The 22,064-nt window shown below is 34.7% G+C and overlaps 1 protein-coding gene across 2 annotated transcripts in view; it reads left to right on the top strand.

The window, feature by feature from the left end:
• Positions 1-5,703: 5,703 nt before the first annotated feature.
• The window catches only part of bs (blistered), a 32,611-nt gene continuing 16,250 nt past the window's right edge, over positions 5,704-22,064 (top strand). Inside the window, exons 1-2 of one of the 2 annotated variants that reach the window (XM_008202641.3) lie at positions 5,704-6,242; positions 16,390-16,641. In XM_008202641.3, coding sequence (XP_008200863.1) covers positions 5,829-6,242; positions 16,390-16,641 — 666 coding nt within the window. In that variant the 5' untranslated portion in view covers positions 5,704-5,828. 2 annotated transcript variants of the gene reach the window in all.

Here is a 22,064-nt window from a genome sequence, read left to right as displayed (position 1 = left end):
GCCAGCGATGCGATCTTACAACCACAGGAATGCCGAGGACTTGCACCGAAATTAAAAAGCAAACAACTCGCATTTGCATGGGTTTAACGCACGACGTTTTTGCATGTTTTGACATTATTGCCTCTTCGGACTCGAAACTGTAGCATCAAGCGGATGTTGCTGGCTTTAACACGGTTTTGCGAGAAATTGCCTCTGCACTATCACTTTATCGCCACACGAAGCCATTTGACTCATTTTAAAATAAAAACAAAGTGTGAAACTTTTTTAGAATATCAATATTACTATTACCTATATTAAAAAATAACAAAAGCAACGACTGAGAAAATTCAGTTCATTAGTCTTATTCTACCAAAACCACTTTATTTATAACATCTTCTATTAATTCGATGTATTATACCACTATGTTAGCAGTCTTGTTTCATATAAAGATAATTGGCGCAGTCAGCAGGATTTGCAGAACTATTTTCTAGCATCAGCCTTTCCATAAATGTTCGTAAAAACATTGAGGACTTCAATATATTCTCAGTAATGAAAGTGTTATTTTTTGGCCTTTTTAATAAAAGGAAATAATAGTAAATTATTATACAAGTAAAGAAAAGCTGTTCATAATCATGAGCAGATAATGCCAACTTTTCTTTGCGTGTATTGTTTTATCTTATAGGTACATTGAGAAATTTTTGTTAATTTTTTTTATCGATACAATAAAAAAAATCACCATATACAATAAAAATCACCAAATGGCCACTTTATTCTATAATAAGATAAAAAAATAACTAAATCGAGTAATGTACCATGGTAATCACTTGTAGAATAAAGGTGTACTACCTTTACTTGTATCTATAGAATAAACAACAATATTATTAACAACTATAAGAGAAAAAAAAGTACTATGCTTTAAAAGACAAATTTACGAACGTCTACAATTTTTAATGTAAGTGGGTATTTCATGAAAAATAAACTATTTTTTAACTTTTTAAACAAACACTGACTTTTGACATTATTATCATTTCATCATACAGGGTTGGTCAATAGTGAGTTATTTCCATTGTTATTTTTGACATGTCCTAAGATGCAAATACTAATTGCACTTACCACTTGGAACTTCGTTTAATTTTTAAAAACATTAATTGAATCATCACTTGATTTTTATTTTTTAAATATGATAGTCTATAAAAAAATTTTATCAAAACTGTCAAGACATGCTTGACAATACCCAGAAGAATGTAATCGTAGATTAATTTTGATATTTTTAACGACTACCGAATTGGTCAGCTGTAATCAGTATTATTGGTTGTATAGTAAAAAAAATCTGAAGTAACCCACTATAGACTCACCCTGTATTATTCGTATTATGTTCATTTACAAATTAATTAATCGAATCGTTGTGTGGAAACAATTTTTTCCAACAATTTCATTTTTTCAACCCATTTTTTGAACTAGAAACTAACTCATTTCAAGAGATTTCGTCGAAATGAAAAGTATTCAGAAAGAAAAAAGAAGGAAACCTGTAACATTTAAACGATTTTTTGGCTGTAATCTCGGCTGTAATGTTGATTAAAATGCAAACAATGGATCCTGAATTTTGATGTAATATTGTAAAGAGTCATTAGTGGAATGTTACGTTTAATTTACCAAAATAATAAAAAAATAAAAATAAAGGCAAACATAGCACGTAATAAAGAAGTAAAACCCAATGGCACACAATTTCAAATAAGTAGTCTTCAACTTGCGTTTAATAATTAAAGAGGTAATTAAAAGGCACTTTGCAAAAGTTTATTTTGTTTATATTTGTTTGTTTGTAAATTAGTTCGCGCCAATGGTTGAATGGTTTTATTGACATGAAGGCGCCTTGTATTTATTGACAAGTAAGTCTTAAAGCTGTGTGGTCGTATAATGAGCTGAATGTCTAATACTGTTTCTTTTAAGGTTTTTATTTAAATTCACACAAGTTGGCTTGACTTGAAATAACGTTTTTTAAAGTAATATTAAAAATGAAGTCCAAAAGCTCAGACTTACCTATACTAGTGTAGTTTCTTATCATAACAAATTGTCTTCATGGTTGGCCTTAGAAGGAAATCTGCGATCAGTTTTGATAAATGTGGGCCAGTGTTTATTTACGAGTAAATATGATAAGAGTTTTATATTTTTATATTGCTATCGTGATATCTAAGATCTCGCTATCATTATTCAACAAGAATTTAAAAAATTGAACGTTTTGTGCCATAATTTATGGTTTAGTTGTTCTGATCAATACTGGTGTCCATTCTACAAGTGTCATTAAAAAATGATTGCAAGTCCGTGACTGCTTTTCGCCCCATTACTTTTATTTATTTCTTCATTAATTATTTAGTCATCTCGATACTTATTCTTATCTCGATAATTAATTTTAATGAAGCAGTGGTAGAAACACTAGCAATTAAAAGCGTCTAATAGTGAAATAAGCCATGTCTTGGTGGACGAAGAGTGTCACCCAAACAAATGGCTTCATTAGAGCCGTCGTTGTTTACAAATTGTCATTCATACATAATAATGAGAGTTAAATATTCAGCGATCCGCAAGATGCCCGTAAAAAGCAGTGCGATTAGCGTTACGCCCAGGCACCATGACGCATTCGGGAATTAATAAAAATGTGAAGCGTAGAAATTGCCCTGCTGGAGCTTCCGGACTTTGTAAAATTTGGCCGGAGGAAGGCTTGACGAGGGTATATTTTAAGACGGAATTCCGTGTGTACGCACAAGTGCGCCGAACGCCAGAAGGAGGGATTTCGTTCTCCATCTAAGGACAAGTGATCCTTATATGGGAACGGACGCCTCCAAATATGGTACTGGGCAGTCCTAAGTGTGTGTGTTTACTTCCCACTTTTCCGCGGCGGCCCGCTCTGCTAAAGTAGCCGTTGGATGGAGGGATCATTGGTACCGACAGCACGTGGAGGTGTCGAAGAGGGTTCCAGGCGAAGACGACGGCCTGTAGGTCAACTCACCAGTGCTTGGGTACGACTTACGTCAGGTTTGCCTCCCGATGGAGGTTGTGCGCTTGATGGAGAAGCAGGGTCGGACTGGCTGGCTCAGCGAAGAATAACATACTTATTTATTGTATTTCCTACAAAAAGTAGGTCACCTACACCACGTTCTTCTAAAGGACGAAAAAATAAATATATATTATGGATAAAATCTTAAAGAAAATTATGATTAGCGGCTCTATCTGAAAGATGTTTTCTACGAAGACACAATTTTTCACTTATGTTTCTTCAACTTTAGCGATGAAAGACTTGGGTCTGAAGGAGCTTCGAGTTAGGAAAAATAGAAAAATACCATGTCATCGTTTGAATTTTTAAGTAGAGTAGGATTGATAAATTAACGCAAACTGAGGGAAAAATGTTTTCTAATTAAATTTTATTATTTAAATGTTTATAAATCATTGCTTTTGTACAAGTTAAAAAACTATTAAAGCATGCTCTAATTATAAATTCAAATGATCACATGGTACATGTTTTGATAGCTGATGAATGGTAGTCTGATCCTGTCAAAAATCTGAAATTTTTTGGCTTTAAATTTTTAATTTTTTTACTTTGGTATTATACCTACACTAAATTACACAGTCTCTAAAATCTCTAAAATGAAAAATGAAAAAGTTTTACGACAGTATTAGAAAAAAATACTTAGGTAGTTTTGCATTTAGTTTTATGACTATTTTTTTATCTAAATAGACAAACTTCAAGATTTTTTACCGACACTGTAAAGTAAGAACTGTAGGGCATTTAACCATTTGCAAGTTTAACAAAAAAATATTTATTTAGTTACCGAAATAAATGTAAATAAATCAAAATAAGTGAACGAATTGTCTCATTGGCAATTACAGAGACGTGTCCTCGGACGTGTCAATACCTAATTCACCAGAGATGTTTCGTTTACTACTAAGCTAGAAGAAAAATTTTAGAAAATCTCAAAAAATGTAATAACAAATTTATCGTCATTTATAACAAATTTATCAACACAAAACAGTTTGGTAAAATTGGCATTGTTACTACAGTAATGTTTGGATAATCCGAACTTTCTATAATCCGAACGATAAATTCTGTAATCCGAACTACCTCTTATTTATTTCAACTCTTGCTTATTTTGTAGAAAGAAGATGAAGCAGTAGCTGTTTGAGATACTTGTTTTAATTTTGTTGTTTTTTTTATAGCCACTGAGTATATTTTTTGTGGTGGAAATATCTATTTCAATGGTTAATTGCATATGTAAAGTATCTGCATACCGAACGCGTGTTAGGATTAATCTTCTCATTTAGTATGAATTTTATAATAAGAACGTTTTCATAATCCGAACAGGATTTTCAAAATTTCTGTTCGGATTACTGTATATTTGAGTGTTTTCGCTGAACCTCTATTATAATAGTTATGGAATACATATGTAAGTATGTTTTTTTTACTATGTTGTCAACAATTTTTGTACTTTCTGGATATAAAAATCACATTTTTTTAAATTTAATGTTGATGATTAGGTATTGTAATAAATTTTAGTTTCGTGGACGTGGAAGAGTAGAGGAACTTGGTCTCTTTCTTGGTTAATCATCGATTAAAAATAAATATTTAAAAATTATGAAAAAAATCTTCACTTAGTTCTTAATACTGTTAAGAATAATTAAAAGGTTTTTTCTTATATTTCTAGTTTGTTGGAACGTGTGCTATAGCGTATTGAAGAGCTTATGCGTCAATTTGTATACACTCTGTACATTATTTTTCAAAAAAAATAGGCAAAGTTATACTGTGTAAAAACTAAAATAAAAATGTAAATCACTATGTACATAAATAATTTATTCAAAATAAAAATCTGAAGGGGTTGTAAATTTCTTCTCACTTTCTAGGGTTGAAAATTTATGAAAAACCACTTCTAAAACTAAAAAGTTCCAAATTGCAAGAACATCTCTTTATAAAAAAAATATATTTTTCTCCAGATTTTTTAAATTTCTTATTGATTCTTTTTTAGAAAAAAACTTTTGTTAACCATTGAGTTTGCGATTTGGCCTTGTATCTGATGCATACACAAATGTTTTTTATCTAATCTTCCCGTTTTTTCATTAAATAATGTGTACAACGGTTTTTTTCTCAAACGGCTTCTTGGCTTTTTTAGTGACAAACGGACATTTTATTTCAATCACTATTGAGCTCAACAGATGTAGTATTTCTGACTGTAGGCAAGGGTAAAAAAGATTGAAACCGTATCTAGAGTAAGACTAACCCACCCGTAGCAAATTACATGTTCATACTCCCAAAATAATACAAACAAAATTTTTACCAAAAAACCCACTTACTTATTAAAATGTGCAATGGTATTGCCGAGGGACTCAAGTGAGGAAAAACACGTATATCTCCAGAGTTATGAATACGAATTTTTCCGAAACTTTGTCAGAAAATATCGTTTCCCATCTTCAAAATAAGCATTTTATTTGCTCCAGAGGGAGGAAAATATTCTTCTCCTTCACTTTGCTCCCTTGGGAGGAAGTAACGTACTTTCCTCTCTCATTTTATTCAAATGAGGGTACGTTCACGGGATATTTGTAAGGAAGAAATAAAAATTTTTTAATACATTTTTTCCTGCGGTGGGAGTGAAAAGACTTGGAGCCGTCCCTGGAGGAGAGTGTTTGGGGGTTTCCGCGTTAAGGCGTTTGCGCAGGTCTTTAGTGTGAGCATTGGCCGCTTGAGCGCGCTGGGCGGCGCAGTCAGTCGAGCTCTGGGTTGTATTGTGTGCTCAGCTGTGTTTGTGTGTACTCCTAGTGCTGTATACACTTTGTGCGGTGTTGTTATTGTTGTCAAACTGTGGTGCGAAATGGAACCACCTGGCGGGAGGGATTCCCGATTCAACCTGGGCTACAGCATGAACCTGCTGTCGGGGGAGACCCCGCCCGAGATCTACGGCAACCCTGGCCTGGGGCGGCCCTCCACCAGCCTGCAGCAGCTGTCGCCGCGCCACACCATGGTGTCGAGTGCGTGTGGAGGGCGCTCCCTGAAGGGCGACCTCTGCTACGACGACCGCGGCATGCCCCAGCAGGGCATGGGGCTGGAGGCGTGCGGCGTCAACGACATCTCCGAAGACACCTACAATGCCCTCCAGCCCAAGAAGTCGCCGCCGAGTAACGGCAAAAAGACCAAAGGCAGGGTCAAGATCAAGATGGAATACATCGAAAACAAGTTGCGGCGGTACACCACGTTCTCAAAGAGGAAGACTGGCATCATGAAGAAGGTGAGATAACCTCTCTACGTGATGGGCGCATGCACGTGAGCGACTGCGCGCGCACTCTTCCCAACAACTCATAAAAAACACCAGCAGATATACATCTGCTAGCAATTTTAAGAATTTTTGACGAAAGGGCGCTGCCACAGCGCTCTCGATTTGCTCTGGTGGTAGTCTGCGGTGCAACAGGGGCGTCGCGACGCCGCACGCCCTCCGGCGCCCTAGCGCCGACCTGCAATGAACCAAGATTGTAACACGTGACCTGAGATAATTATTATGGGCACTCTTGGCATTGTGGTACTGTTACATTGTTAAGACGCGAGCGCCGCGTACGCAATTCAAATTATAAACATATGTTGCTTTTGACAGCTAATACAAGAGATATCTCGCCGGTAATTACACCGCCGTGTAGTACCTCAATGGTTTCGAAACGCCACAGCCGCCAGTTCGAAAAAACCGCAATGCTATTATAATCATCATTCCCGACGATCTTTAGGCCACAAATAGAAATTACTTTTTGCAAAATTATGCCTCACCGAGTGTAATTGATAACATTATGATTCATTAAAATAACTATAAGCTGATCCTTTCATCACTATCAACACAAGGGCCAAATTTATTGAACCAAACGAGCAAGAATTTATAGCCACCAGGAGATGAACAAGATACGGATTTAATTACTTTTCAATTTACTCAAAACTGATATAATGGAAATTCCCGAAGTCTAATTAAATTTAATTAAATGGCAACCACGAGATTTCGTTTTACTCATGTGGGATGATAATTTATGAGATACATTAGCTGAAAATAAAAAGTTATTAGCGATACTTCCGCCTCGAAATTTGTAATTAAGAGACACCTAATATTCACTCGTAATTGTTTTGGTTTATGCACAGAATAATAAAAACAGCTTACTTTTGTCTAACTTTGAAGGTAGGTAAAGAAACCCATTATCCTAATAAAACTAATTTTCTACTAAATCTCATTGTACGCAAGCGTGTAGGCGTGTAATGTATAAAAAAATAGGTGCAATAAAGTTGTCTACTAGTGTCTTAACAAAAGTGTTTTACGTCCGATGATCATAAGAAAAGCAAGAAAAAAGTGAGAAAAAGAAATTTGTGATCGTTTAAAAAAAACGAAAGTCGGAAATGTACCAGGAAATTGTTATTACTACAAATTTTAATTTTCTTTCCACTTTGAAATGCCCTGTACTAGTTTTACCTACTTATCTATTATTTAAGCGTTTGTATTAATTTTAATAACGCTTAGAAGTGTGATTGGTTTTTGTGTATTTTCCCATCATAACTTCTTAACGTATGTATGTATTATCGCTAACTATATTTAACAAATTTGACAATAAAGTTTTTGTAACACTGTTTTATCTATTATTACTTGTGTGGAAAGGTACAATTAGAAGGAACAAATTCTTCATAGGTACGGCAATCTTATCGCGCACTTCTAATGAAATGAAAATCCTGAAATTTTTTTGTTAATTAATAAAGTCGTTTTGTAAGTTTTTGGACATTAACTGTTACTTTAACTACGTTTTTACACTGAGTGAATCCTTACCTGCTAGCCCATCGAACCCTAGTATCAAAATTATGAATTTTTACTTGGTTGGTTTAATAATCGGCTTTTTTATTTAGACGCAAACCAGACGCGTGATTTATTAGAAGATGGTATAATTTGCCCACAGAGGGCTCACTTACCAGTAGCAGACCTTTTTGAAGCCCCTTAATGATAATTGATAACAACTGATATGCCTGCATTCAAATATCCCAACGAAATCTTTTACAATCTTAGTCCAATTACAATTCACATTGTCACCTAAATTTACGATGCCATAAGTAGCAACTCATAAATAAAAATAATTTTTAAAGTTAAAATGTAAAAGTGCGTTTAATTCAAAATCTGCTAATTGCGTAAACAATTTTCTGAAGTGAATACGCGTAGTTTGGTATAAAATTCAGAATTCGACTTTTTGGTCGAAAATTACTTTTTTTAATTATTATCTTTATCTGTGAGTGAAAAATTACCAAAAAATTAGTGGAGATACATTTTGAATGTATAGCCAGGCGTGTAAAATTAATTTTTGTTATTTAATTAGAAATCGCGATTTTCTTAAGTGCGCGATAAGTTTGCCTCACCTGGTATTAAATTGATTATAATAAAGAATTAGAACTGTAAACCAAAAACGACAATAACCGTGTTAGAAATAATTTGGAGAATCCCACTCGTATAAATTGAGAAATGTAAAAATTCAACAAGAAAACTCAGCAGTTTCTCTGAAAAATTGAGACAAAATGCAGTGATGAGGAATCTACTACGAATAAACAGTGAAATTACCACAAACATTTTTTCTTACATTTTCATGTCACTCGTTTATTTGTGTCACGTATTCGTGATAGGATCCGAAATGGAATATTCAAGCTGTTAGGGACTTTTCAGCGCACTCCTTTGATCTTTTCTTCTTTTAGATTTTATAATTTTTTTTATCAAAAGTTTTCAAGTTTTTTGGGCATGCTGCAATGTTGCGATCACTTTGAATAATCGTTTTTCGGTATTTTCATTGTTTTAGTATTTGTTGTTATTATAGATAAATGTGGCACCCAGCGTGTGATGCTGTATTTACTATTTTTAATACGTTTGTTGACCCATATTCTAAAAGGGAAGGCGCCTGTCTTTTTAAGCAGATCTGGTATTGCTTGATATGGCGACTCTCCAATTTCGGATAGCAATACACAAAAAGGTGCAATTTTCCAGTCTATTTTAAGCAAACGTATCTACAACTCGATTCATTCAAGTTTCAGGCCAATACTATTTTTAATGAAATCATTTTACGCCGCAGTTTTAATTTCACTTTTCGGTTTTTATTTTTGTAACGAATTTTTGTAAACACTAGTGGGCATTTGAAGAACGAATTGGCTTACCCACAGCACTTTCTTCAACGGTGCTTGATGCGAGCAAATATTTACTCAAATAGTCACCATTTAGTACAAATTAAGTGAGTCCATGGGAACTATCAATGTCTCCTATAAATGTGTAAATAGCATTGGATAACGTACTAAACATTTATTTAAACTCGGAAGGAATATCTCTGTTCTTTAAACACACAAAATGAAAAACATATAAATCGATCCGTAATATACCATCAATCACGGTGGGATTGTTTGTGCGTCCAGAATTATGCATGTGGGATGGTAAATCTCAAGATTCTTACGGCAGCGAGTTGGCAACCGTTCAAAGATTTAATTCTGTTCCTAGCGGCGCATAAATCGGAAAATTTTGTCCAAACTTGGACAACGCACCGGGAATTGATTTACAATATTAATCAATTGCCAATTTATTAAGACGCATTGTCACTTTGTGTAATTTATGTGATAATAATAGCAGCGGTTGGTAGGTTCATATGCATATAATTCTGGATATGGCTTTCAATCAATTTGATTAAACGGTTGTTTTTACAGATCCATTTGCATATTTTGTTAATTGATAGGTTTAGAGCAGTGCAATTAAGCGCCTTAGAACATTTGACGTATCAAAGAATAGATCGGAGATAAACCGGTGATGACTTAAGCGCGCAGATGTATCAACAAAATGTTTGTGCAAATTAAGGCATGGAGTTTTTGGCGCAAGATGATAATAAGCAACATTTGTGTCAACTAAATATAATCCTGAACTAGATAAAATCTATACATAACTCAGTTTGTAGGAGTTAAGCACTAGTCATAAAAACATCACCTAAACCATTTTATTCTTGGCCATTTTCTCCCCCATAATTTCAACGTCCAATTGCAGATAACATCAGGAAACCAAGCACAACATCACCTATTTTCTCAGGTCAGATCTGACGAAATATTTGAATAGCGATTCGGGTCACTTTGAGCCCGACTAATTATCGCCACGGGAGGTCCAAACGTGTTTTTATTTTGTCAATTTTTCGATAAAACGCGTGTAATTCGCGTTAAATTTAATGGAGGCTGTGTTGTCAAAAATTAACTGCTAAATTGCAGTATTTAAGCGCAAGCAGTGAACCGTACGAATATTACAACCGTATAATATTTATATCTATTACACGCCTATCTTTGTTGAAAAGAACAAATTGCCAACGCTTAACATTTATTCTTCAGGTAATCCCCGCGTTTTGCAAAAATACGGTGAAAGCGGAGAGAAGCATTCAGTTTTGGCAGTTTTGAACAAATTAGCGGGGGACGACATTTAACACAAAATGCATTTCAAAAGTTCAAAGACATGCGGTGTTTGCCAATTTTTCGGTTGAGTTGACCTTTCAAAAATCAATAAAGAGGCACAATTAGTAGTTTAAAACGCTTTTTAGCAAAAATTGAATGCGTAGGGTACGTGCTAAGTGGTAAAACCGCTATGCATCTTCAAACGATTAGCAAAAGTAAATTTAAATCAAGCTTGTGATTTATTATAATTTTGTGAAATAATGTCAAATCTGCGGTGACAAATTGCATTTCAACATTGAAACGAGTTTAATCGATGAATTTACATACGAACTACTAGCAACTGTGTAAAAATTTGAAATCTCAGTGTTTCCCTCGAATTCAAAACAGTAGCATTTTCGACACCTGGGAGCACGATTCCAGCATAGACCGAATTTTAGAAAGATGTCAAGACAGCAGGTGACTTTTTTAGCCTAGTTTTGATGAAAATTTTGTTATAGTAATTAAATGAAGCGACACCTGCCAATTAAAATGTCCATTTTTGCAAAAATTCTCCATTCACACGGTTTTTGCGCAAAGAACTTAATACATAAACATGATTATATAAATCAATTCGATATATTATTTTGTCATTAAATTAGCCTCGTTATGTTACTTCGACGCACAAATTCTTCCCTGGCAATTAACCGAAGTTATTCCACACGTTTCTCGGCGAGCGGCGTACACATCATAAAAACCATCCCCGTAACAAATAATTATGAAAAATAAATTAATAGAGCCAGATCTTGATTGTTGAGTGTAATTAATATCGACCCTCGCTCTCACTCTACGATAAAAACGATTTGTCATCGGTGTTATAGTTGGATTTTTATTGATGATGTGTGAATTTAAAACAGTCTTTTTGTTTCTGAAAGTGTCACTAGCACGAGGCAGGAAATGAAGAATCTTCTTCTCACCACGAGACAATGCCGGAGCAGACTTCCACGACTTGATTGATTCCAAACGATGCGCTAATCACAGTGATTTACAAAATTAAGGCTGATTATTGGATTGATGAATCTTTGAGAGGCTTCGGAAAAATGTAAAGTCATTTGGACATGTGTTCGGGGAATGCGATGCCGTTTGGTTTGTCTTAGTCATCGTTCGTCACTTTCAAAACGATGACCTCCGGAACATACAGTTTGATATGTTCAAATTACAGGTTATTAATATTGAGAACGGCTCTTGCTGTTTACAAGCTGGAATCATCATTGATTTGCCACTTACAAGGCATTAATACGTTTTCAATTAGACAATCGTGACTTCTTTCAGTCGAAATCGCTCAAAAATTAATGGAAGAAACGGGTCATTTCCAGCGAAACGAGCAATTACCGGCGAAAGACTGAATAAAGTGCTTTTTTCCGCAAGATAGTCGAGCAGCTCATCAAATTTTAAAGTCGCGACCGAGCAAAATAGGGTGACGTTTGATACTCTGCGCCAACAATTTATGAGACCATCTACTGCAAAAACTGGCTTCTTTTTCGGTTTTATCGTTTCACTTTATTTATCTTTTACATCAAAGACTCATCTCGAGATGTTAGCATAAACAACACCCTCCGTATTACGCTTTAAGTGGCTTTTATAAGCGTGGTTTATCAGGTTTTTGATACAATTACGGGAACCTCCTTCACAGTTTGCATAAAACGAATCTGAATTTTTAACTTTTTCTCTCTCACGATTACGTCAGATTACTACCTCCAAGGCTGTCGTTTGAAAAATACTATTTACCAAAATTTGAACTTCGTTCAAGTCATTTGGCAGCTATTATTATCCTAATTCATAACAGCTATTTATTTTTGAGATAAACCTAATTTAAGCTTGGTTGGTACAATTGGATCAACAATTTATCGTTAGATAAAACAGTAAAACGACATCATTAGCAAATTTCTCGTATTAACTGTTAATTCAAAATTAATAGCAACTTGTTCGTCTCAATAAAAATTAACTCGTTACGCTAAAAAATTTTGAGAGAGGCACGTAATAGTTTTCTCGTGAGATGGCTTGTTAAAAGAGATAATTAATAAATTGCATTTAATGGAGTCGGAGTAAAGTTAACGCAAATGACTGTTCTTTGGTCTATAATGAAATCAGCATAATAAACAGATTAAGTTTTCTTAAAAGTGCTGAGGGCAAACCTGAGGTGCAGACATGCGTCGATTGCAGACCGCCCATGAAACTGGCCGTAATGCATCAACTCTTTTCCTAAGACTGCTAATTGAAACATTGGATGATAGCCTCACGTGTGGGCAGCGCCGTTCCGGACCTATTCACCCGAGAAATTTTACAAAAAATTGAGTTTCAACTAAACTTAACTAAACATAAATCTAACCTGACTGTAGCTACAGTTACAGAATTTACTTGCAATATAATTAAAAACATAAAACCAATTTATTAATTTACAGACATTTCTTATAAGCAGTAAGCAAAAGCTCCTGATAGTTCTGTCTAAAATCCAGATTTATGATGTTTTCGGTTACCTATTGGTTTTATAGTTTGACTCACTTATTTTATGGTTTAAAATATTTTATTGATACGAAACAAAAAAAAAAAAAGAAATAGTATAACCACCACAAGGTGATAATTCTAGAGTCTAAGCAAATTACAGTACTTTACATAATTTTTTCTATAAAAAATGTAGCTGCCTTAAAACCGCAATTTCTTGAAAGACGATAATGAAGACACTTAACAAAGAATAAGACGAAGTTGAGAAACCACAAAAAATGTTATAGACCAAATTAAAATTGTTTAGTAGCAAAATTCACGCATTTTTTTATGAGACCAAATCAAGAATGTTTATTTAACGATCAGAAATGTGACTGTGATGTAGGAAAGAGAAGGAATAGTTTAAGTATTTTTTATAGACTGTTTGTTAACGTCAGTGTTGTAGCAACGTTTTCTTTGTACACCATTAAGTTTTTGTTATGATTACCCCAAACCGAGGACTTTCCAAGCTAATTACTCAGGCAAGCATATTGTATGATTTATTGCAGATAGGCCGTAGTCGGTATTTTCGGGTCACTCTTGTCAAAAGATCTTATTGTGAGGGTTGTTTATCTTAAACACAACTATCTGTTGTAAAGCTTTATGGTGTACAAAGAAAACGCTGCTACAATACTAATGGATGATTTTGTCTAAAAAATGATGCACTTATGGACGTCATTAATACTTTTTTTTTTGATGTTGAATACACTTTTTGATGTTTAATAGTATATTAAAAAACAAGTCTCATAAGACCAATCTTTTAAAGCAGGAATTCAAGTTTCAAAAACTTGAATTCGTGCTTCAAGATCTTATGAAACGAATTTTTTATACTATTTTTTGTAATTTGTCCCATTTTTGTCATTTTTAAAACAAAAATTGTTATTTTAATCGATTTAGGGATTTTTGTAACGATTGGTAATGTCTCTAGTTTTGAGAGTGAAAAATTGAATTAAAATTTTTGAGTTATCTGATTTTTGTCAACAAACAAGAGTATGAATGATAATCAAGGTAATCTTGCATGAGCACACCCTGAAATTTGTAAAATTGTCAAAAATCCGGTCTTGAATTTGCTCCTGGTCAACTCAAAAATTTTCGTAAAATGTTCCGTCAAATAATGACTATTATGACATCAGACATGATGGCATTGCGTTCGTTAATATGCCTATTAAAGCATTAAAATGTAAGCAAATTACAAAAAAAATAATTTTAGTCTTAAAAAAACTCTTTACAGTAGTTTATCTACTGTAATAAAAGGAGCCTTTGAGGTACAATTAGAGTGGTTCCTAGTCACCATTTCTTGGTCGCAATTTACAAAAAAAAATGCTGGCACATAAAAATGGTAAAATAATGCCCACAGTATCACTTTTAAATCACTCAGGGATTGCTACCAAATTTTTATTGTCTTTCTTACGTTTATTTTACAATAAATTTTAATAACAGCTGTCTTTGAAGTTAAAAATGAAGTTTATTTTAATTTGGAATTAATTTGAAATCATGTCTCCATAGTGAAAGAGTTTGTGGCCAACGAAAAAATTTTGTAATCAACTCGTTTGTTACTGGGAGATTACATTGCATTTATTAAAGGCACTTATTCGTTATCGCTCATTGATGCTTTAAACAGTACCGATTATTATTAATGCCCTTCATTACCAAATTATTTTTATAAGTACGAAGATTCGTATTTTGTAACAAATAAATATTTTTTCTGTTAGACGTAGTTTCTACAGGATGATTAAAAAACCGGACAATCTCTTGGATGCTGATAAAGGACATGAAACTGCGTTAAAAGTTTCTATGACAAAAAATTGTTTGAGCCTTTTTTCACAAGATAGCTCTTCAAATTTAAATTTTTTAGTTAAGTTTTTGGTGCTTCTGATCATATTTTTTTGACTTTAGTTAGCGGAAACGACAGCTCTGACAACAGCAAATAAATACCTATTAAAAAAAACAACAATTACTCGTAATGTCTTATGATCTACAAAACAATTAAAATCTTGCAAAATCGACAATAATTTAAATTAAATTCGACATCATAGGAAACGAAGAGCAAAAACCGATACTGTTGCAAAGGACAAAAAATTAAAAAATACATCAAAATTACGTCTTTTATCACCATACGAGAGAGTTTGTTCGACACTTTTGAATCACCCTGTATACTTCGCAGCAAGAGGATTTGACCTAAGAAAGCTCAGTCCAGCTCCGTGCTGGATATATTGGTTGCAAACAAAAAAAAATGCGATTTTTAACATTTTATCGAAGCATATATTGAAGTCACAATCAATATCATAGTGTGAAATAATTCAAGCTGCCTTATCAGAATGTTTATTATACAATGTGTTTTTAAATGATTCTCATCTAGTCGTCTGTGAATTTCCTGTAAAATGAAAAATGATACTTTATAGAATTTATGCATTTAGTCTCCAATTCAAAAGTAAGCTTCGACAATAAAAGTGTTTTCTTGCACAGTGTAACAATTTAGTTGCATTTTAAATTAATTAATAATTTGTAAATTTCACAATTGACAGTTTTGATATTTATTCACAGAGAATTCAGTTGAGCAGAGCGGCACATTTTTTTTTACATGTAAACCAATTTCTTAGTTAACTAGATGAGAATCATTTAAAAACACATTGTAGTTTCTGAGATAGGTATGAATTATAGAGGGTCCAGCCTTCACAATTCAAACAAAGGTTGGGTCTTTTAAGCACTTTATTTCTAAATGTATTACCGGTTTCAAAACTATAAAAACACCAACGTCGCATTTTCTCTCAAAATTAGGGGTTGTAAATTATTCATGCACTTCAAGAATATAATAACCAATGTAATTTATACTTTCAATGAGAGATCTAATTATTAAGAACTATTTTCCATTTTTAACAACCTTATTTAAAAAAAATAATCTGGTGAAGTGCGACGTTGGCATTTTTATAATTTTGAAACAGCTAATACATGGCTAATACTGGTGGCATTTGAGGGAATGGATTCGGCTGTAGGCTATTTGGCAAAAAAAAGTAAAATTTTGATCTTCTATGTTTTTTTGTGATGACTGTTTTTACACACTTTTTACAACTTCTAACTCAGTATCTTTAAAACAGTGGAAAAGATTTTGAAGAACTCACCTTAGAGATAAAATTTTGTTACGATTTTTTCTGGTGAAATTTAAGGGTGACTTAGAAACTATAAACATTCGAATAAGGCAAATCAATTGAGTTATTTTGGCTCTACTATCACCTGTTAAACTATCTGTAAACTATCAAATTTATCGAGTACTATACTAAACAATGAAAAACATTCAAAACCCTGTGAAATCGTTTGCTGAATGTTTCAAATTAAGCAATTAATTAATCAATCGTCTTTATTAAATAAAAGGTTTAGTCATCAGATATCTTTACTTTTAACTGAAATTATTTAAGTTTGGAGTCCAAAATTAGAATTATATTTTGTTCCAGGCCTACGAGCTGTCGACCCTCACCGGGACGCAGGTGATGCTCCTGGTGGCGTCGGAGACGGGGCACGTGTACACCTTCGCAACCCGCAAACTCCAACCCATGATAACCAGCGAGGCTGGCAAAGCCCTGATCCAGACCTGCTTGAACTCCCCGGATCCTCCGGCGGGTTCGGCGTCCGGTGACCAGCGAATGTCGGCCACCGGCTTCGAGGAAACGGAACTCACCTACAACATCAGCGACGAGGACTCCAAAGTAAGACAAATGGTGTACGGTTCGCCGCATACACACACGCACGCGCATTCTTTGAGCGGCCAGGGGCACTATTCGCACCTAGAGCAAAGTCACCTGGGCCTAGGCGGCTCCCCGCAGCATGGGGGCTATTCGCAGGCCTGTCCTAGTCCGCTGCCGCCGCCCCATCAGGGCTACGGACACCCGCAACACCCGCATTCGCACTCGCACATGACGCACTCCCATCCCCAGCGGTAGGTGGATGGGGGAGGGCCCCAAAGGGGCCGATTTTAGTCATGATTTAGGTTATTTTAGCGCGTTTGGGCCCGAAACGGGGGGATACCAAAGAAACATTGGGACTCTTTCTGTTTTAAAAAGACATTTTTGGATCTCGGGGCATTGTGATAAAGTTGATGCGGAAGCTGGAGTCGTTCGAGACACGCTGTTAAAAATAAATCGAGGAATCGCCGTGTTTTTCGAGCGCTTATGCACGTTTGTGAACCAATAAATCAACTATTTCTCTAAATTTTGACAAAAATTACCAAAAATCTAACTATTAGGTCGAAAATTATGTTACAGTTACTTTTTTCAAGTGACGTTTTTGGGGTCAAAACTTTTTTTTCCCGAAATCTTTCTAAACAGGAACATGAAATCATTAAATTGCAAAATATTGATTATCGGAATTTTTCGTTAAAAATTTCGTGAAAAATATCTCCAAGGGCACTCATTTAATTGGTTTTTAACATGGAAATGTCGTTAAAAATTACGGTTGTGTTCTTTTTCCACCTTGAAGTTTTGCCAACAATTAAACTTTTATGGATTTGGGATGCACTTTTGTTCTTGAATGCGTTATTATCGAATACCCGATTGCAAAGACAGAATCCAGTGCTTATTAATTAATATGGACAGATTGAACTAAGTACAATGTTATGGACAAAATGAGTTTTTGTACAAAATTTTTATTGATAATGGGCGTTTACATAAAAAAGTAGATATTCAGCGAAAGGTACTAACAGAATCAAGTTAAAAGTATATTTTTACCGTATTTCCAGATCTAATTATAATATTATACAATGTGTTCAAAAATGGCTGTTCATCAAGTCACCTATGAAATTTGAACGTAGTGTGCCGCTTAGTTTAAATTGTGAATGCCGTTAAAGTGGCAAATTCCTCAAAATTGAATCTAAAAACGAAAGAAAATACACAAGAAAAATGAAGACTTGAAACAACTTGCCGAAAAATAAAAGTCAGTGAAAAGTTTATTCAAAAATCTGACGAGATGACAGTACTCAGAAAGTACAAGTAGTATTATTTGTATTTGGGCGAAGCGGTACATTGAATATGAATTCCATAATAGACTTAATGAACAATCATTTTTGAACAAATTGTATTATATTACACAGAATGCAGTGTTTGCTATTAAATACTTTATTTTTTCTGTGTATGCGCTTTTTTTTAGAATTTGTCTAGAATTTTTTATCCATAATTAAAATGAATTAAGTAATTAATTAATTATAAGCCGCTACACAAAAAATAAACGAGATTTTGGGGTCTTCAACAATTTTTTTTGAATTATTTTTATGAACCCTGGACTTAAATTTCCTTCTGCATTCATACTTTGATTCACAAAACAACATTTAAGCATTTTTTGTGTTACAGTGACATCAGAAATAAATATAAAAAATATACTATGTAATCGAATTTTATTCTATTAACTTACCATATTTATTAAAATTGTAAGTTTTTTTTCATTAATTTTCGATAACACGAACTGCTACTCAAGACTATAAATATTTTTAAATATGAATTTTATTATACGGAATTATAGAATAATTTTAAAAAATAAAGTATTTAATAACAAACACTGATTTCTTGTGATTTTATCGGTTTTTAAGATACAGCAAAAGTACCTACCTTTAGCACACTCTTTTAGTGAATAATAATAATAAAGACTGGATATAATTTTCTGTATTTTATTTGAAATGAGCTCAAAGTTGGAGAAAGTTTTAAATTCTTCTTCAGTTTTAGTTTTCAAATTATAACTTATTTCTTTCGTAACCAGCTTTTCTTATTAAATACCTAATTACTTTCTGCCTCATGATTATTTCGGTGTTTTTGTTTGGAAAAACATTTGCTACTTTCGATTAAGAGAGAAAGAGACTTAGGTCAAAAATGATATTGCCCATTTTCTGACTTATTTGAGCATAAATGCATTATTTTGAAAAATAAACCGAAAAGTCGCATATAGAAACAATTTTTTTGTGCTTATAAATGGTTTTGAAAATGACTTGCATTAGTTTCATTTGATATCACGTGAAAACTGTCAAGACCCGTCCCTGGATAAGCGCGTAAAATTTTCGAAAAAATGAAATGCTGGAATAACTGAGAGTCTTGCTCGTTTTGGTGTTAAGCTCAGGGAGCGGAGTTATTTCCTTTTATGTGTAGGCATTTGATGTTTATATAATTGGTTTTGAATTTAAGAGGCTTAGCGTTGCTTTGTGACACCCTTGGTTTTATTGTTTTTAATGTTATGGTGATTTCGTGCAGATTGCCCAATAAGAATATAATGAAATGATTGAGAGATTAAGTGGTCGTATGCTGTCATAAAATTTGAATCAGAAGCGCGTTTAAATTAATGCAAATCAAAATAATTTTAGTTTAGCCCGAGGTGTTCTAACCGACAAGGATTGCTGTGTGTATTAATTTAGCATAAATTGGGCCAAAATTGTAACATCATTTACAACAAACCTAATAAGTTGAAAGATTAATCTTGTCTCGATTAAAACCGTGCTAGTATCGACTTCTGAAATGGCCACAAGTTAAATGTAAATTGGTTATGAAAGGTTTCAAAGTACGAGGATAAATTGAAAAGTCTCCGGCCTAGCCTAGATAGGATGCAAATTTGGCAGATTTTATTATGGCATTATATTCTTTCATATTTTATTAGTCGTGCCTTGGAATATCAAAAACATCGGTCAAATAATAATTATTTGCCAGTTGTTTGAATTCGATGTAGTTTGGTGTTTGTGCGCAATGGAGCAAACTGAGATTCGTGCAGTGATCAAATATTTTTTTATTAAAGGGCTATCCTCAAAGGATATAAAATCTGAACTGGACAATACATTGGGCGACTCTTCTCCTTCTTACACGACAATTAAAACTTGGGTCGCGGACTTTAAACGTGGTCGTAAAAGCACGGAAGATGCACCACGTTCAGGACGACCAAAAACCGCTACGTGCAAAGAAATTGTAGAAAAAGTCCATAAAATTGTCTTGAATGATCGCCGGTCAAAATTGGTAGAGATAGCAGAAGCTGTGGGCATTTCAACGGAGCGGGTACATTACATCCTAACTGAAGTGTTGGATATGAGAAAGTTATCTGCGCGATGGGTGCCGCGACTGCTCACACCAGAGCAAAAATTGATTAGAAAAATGATTTCTGAGGAGTGTTTGGCCCGCTTACAACACAATCCGGTGGATTTTTTACGAAGATTTATAACTGTAGATGAGACGTGGATTCACCATTATTCACCCGAAACCAAACAGCAGTCTAAACAATGGACTGCAAAGGGGGAACCCGTTCCGAAGAAAGCGAAAACACTTCGGTCGGCCGGAAAAGTCAGTATTGGGATGCTAAGGGTATTCTTTTCATAGATTATTTGGAAAAAGGAAAAACAATCAACGGCCCATATTATGCTTCCCTGCTGGACCAGCTAAAACAAAAAATCCAAGAAAAACGCCCTAGCTAGGCCGGAGACTTTTCAATTTATCCTCGTAGATTAGCCATCGGACTGCTCGTAATTTTACTTTGTCGGATTTTGTCGTGACTCCTTATTGTAAGCAAGTCTCTCGGCATATTTCCTTCCTAATAACGGTTGGTCACTCGCTTTGCACATTTGTGTACTTTGTTGATTAACGTTTTCATTACCCGCCTACCCTAAAGCCAAGAAATTTAATATTGCAAACGTCCAAACATAAATCTCGACGTAATGAAGGTTTCGAAATTTCGTTTCGTTATTTTTCTAGTCCATAACAAACATATGTTCGCTTTGTTGAGTGTTTTATTCAAAGTTGTTGCGTTGAGACGCGAAAACCAAAACGGCACACGATTTTTAACACCGAACGCGTCGGATGAACTCCATCTTTTGCATTAAAAAAGTGAACGATGACCGACTTAACTTGAATAATTCATCTGAAAGCAAGACCTCACGCATCGGGACAGACGTGAGATTTATTTCGTTTTCCCATCGCCGATGATGGGACCAACAGCTGTTCCGGGAATCCGGAGCTAATAGCCCAGATTTTTCGCTAACGGTAGATGGCGCGTGCTATCCTGTCCAGCCATTGGCATTACTTCCTGCATCCGGAAACGGAAGTCTAGGTGTTGCGAGTGGCCCGTGCGTTGTAAATAAACAATTCTTAGCGTTTCTGGTGTGTGTGTATGCGACCCTTAATGTTTGCGTCTTGTTTCTGCATGACGGTGTTATGTTGTAGTTGTTGCTTTATTTTACCATTGTTTCGCGGCGGATTTTTTTGGACGCGGCTTGAAATTTTGAAACCTCATTGCAATTGTAACCGTTGCTAAATACCCAAATAAGGTCAGATAAATGCAAATGTATTTGTTATTAAGGTTTTTCCGTGTAGTTTTGTAACCCAAATCGGCCCACGTGCGCACGTGGGAGCTTTTGTTTCCAACACCAGACCAAAACTAACGCAAAAGGGCCAAAAGATGCACGCTATATACGAACTGAATCAACTCAGGGTATTTTAATTCCGTCGAAGCGTATCACAAAGACGAAAGGTCGACTTGCGATTCTCTCCAGGTGATTTTGAGGTCCAGTTTTTATTTGTTTACGATTAGATCATGTTAGCAAAGCAATTACAGCCCACCTGTATTTAAAACATTTACGAAATCCCATTGGTCGAGTAAAAGTGTGCGTGTAGGAGGTGCACCCATCTGCGTTGGAGGCTCGCTTATTTTTAGGTCGTTGGCCCCCCCAGCAAATCCCCGATTTCACTTTTGAACCCACACGGGGCAAACGCAATCATCGGGGGTTGATTGAAATTTTGACACCACAATGCCCCCACAAAAAATATAATTGTCCTCATCGTTATTATTATTATTATTATCAAATAATAGTCCGAATGAAATGACGAGGCAGAAACGCGGACAATCAAAACCGCAGGTCAACAATGGGGCAGTATAATGTTTGTTGTTAACCGCCTTTTAATTTGACGACGCTTGAATGATTGGCGTTTCAAAATGAGCTTTTTTCAGTTATAGCATTTTCCCCCGCGATGATTAGCGAGACGAGCCATAAAGCTGAATTTACTCGACCAATAGGAAAATTTTCTCCGAATTTGATTATGCACGGTGCACGAAATTACCAAAAGTCACCATTTTACGAAAAAATCTAATAGACAATCGCAAGTTTCCTTGTCGGTGG

This window comes from Tribolium castaneum, chromosome 4, assembly GCF_031307605.1.
Source record: "Tribolium castaneum strain GA2 chromosome 4, icTriCast1.1, whole genome shotgun sequence".
Lineage (NCBI taxonomy): Eukaryota > Metazoa > Arthropoda > Insecta > Coleoptera > Tenebrionidae > Tribolium > Tribolium castaneum.
The sequence above is the reverse complement of the archived record's forward strand: the minus strand, read 5'-3'. Positions and strand labels throughout refer to the sequence as shown.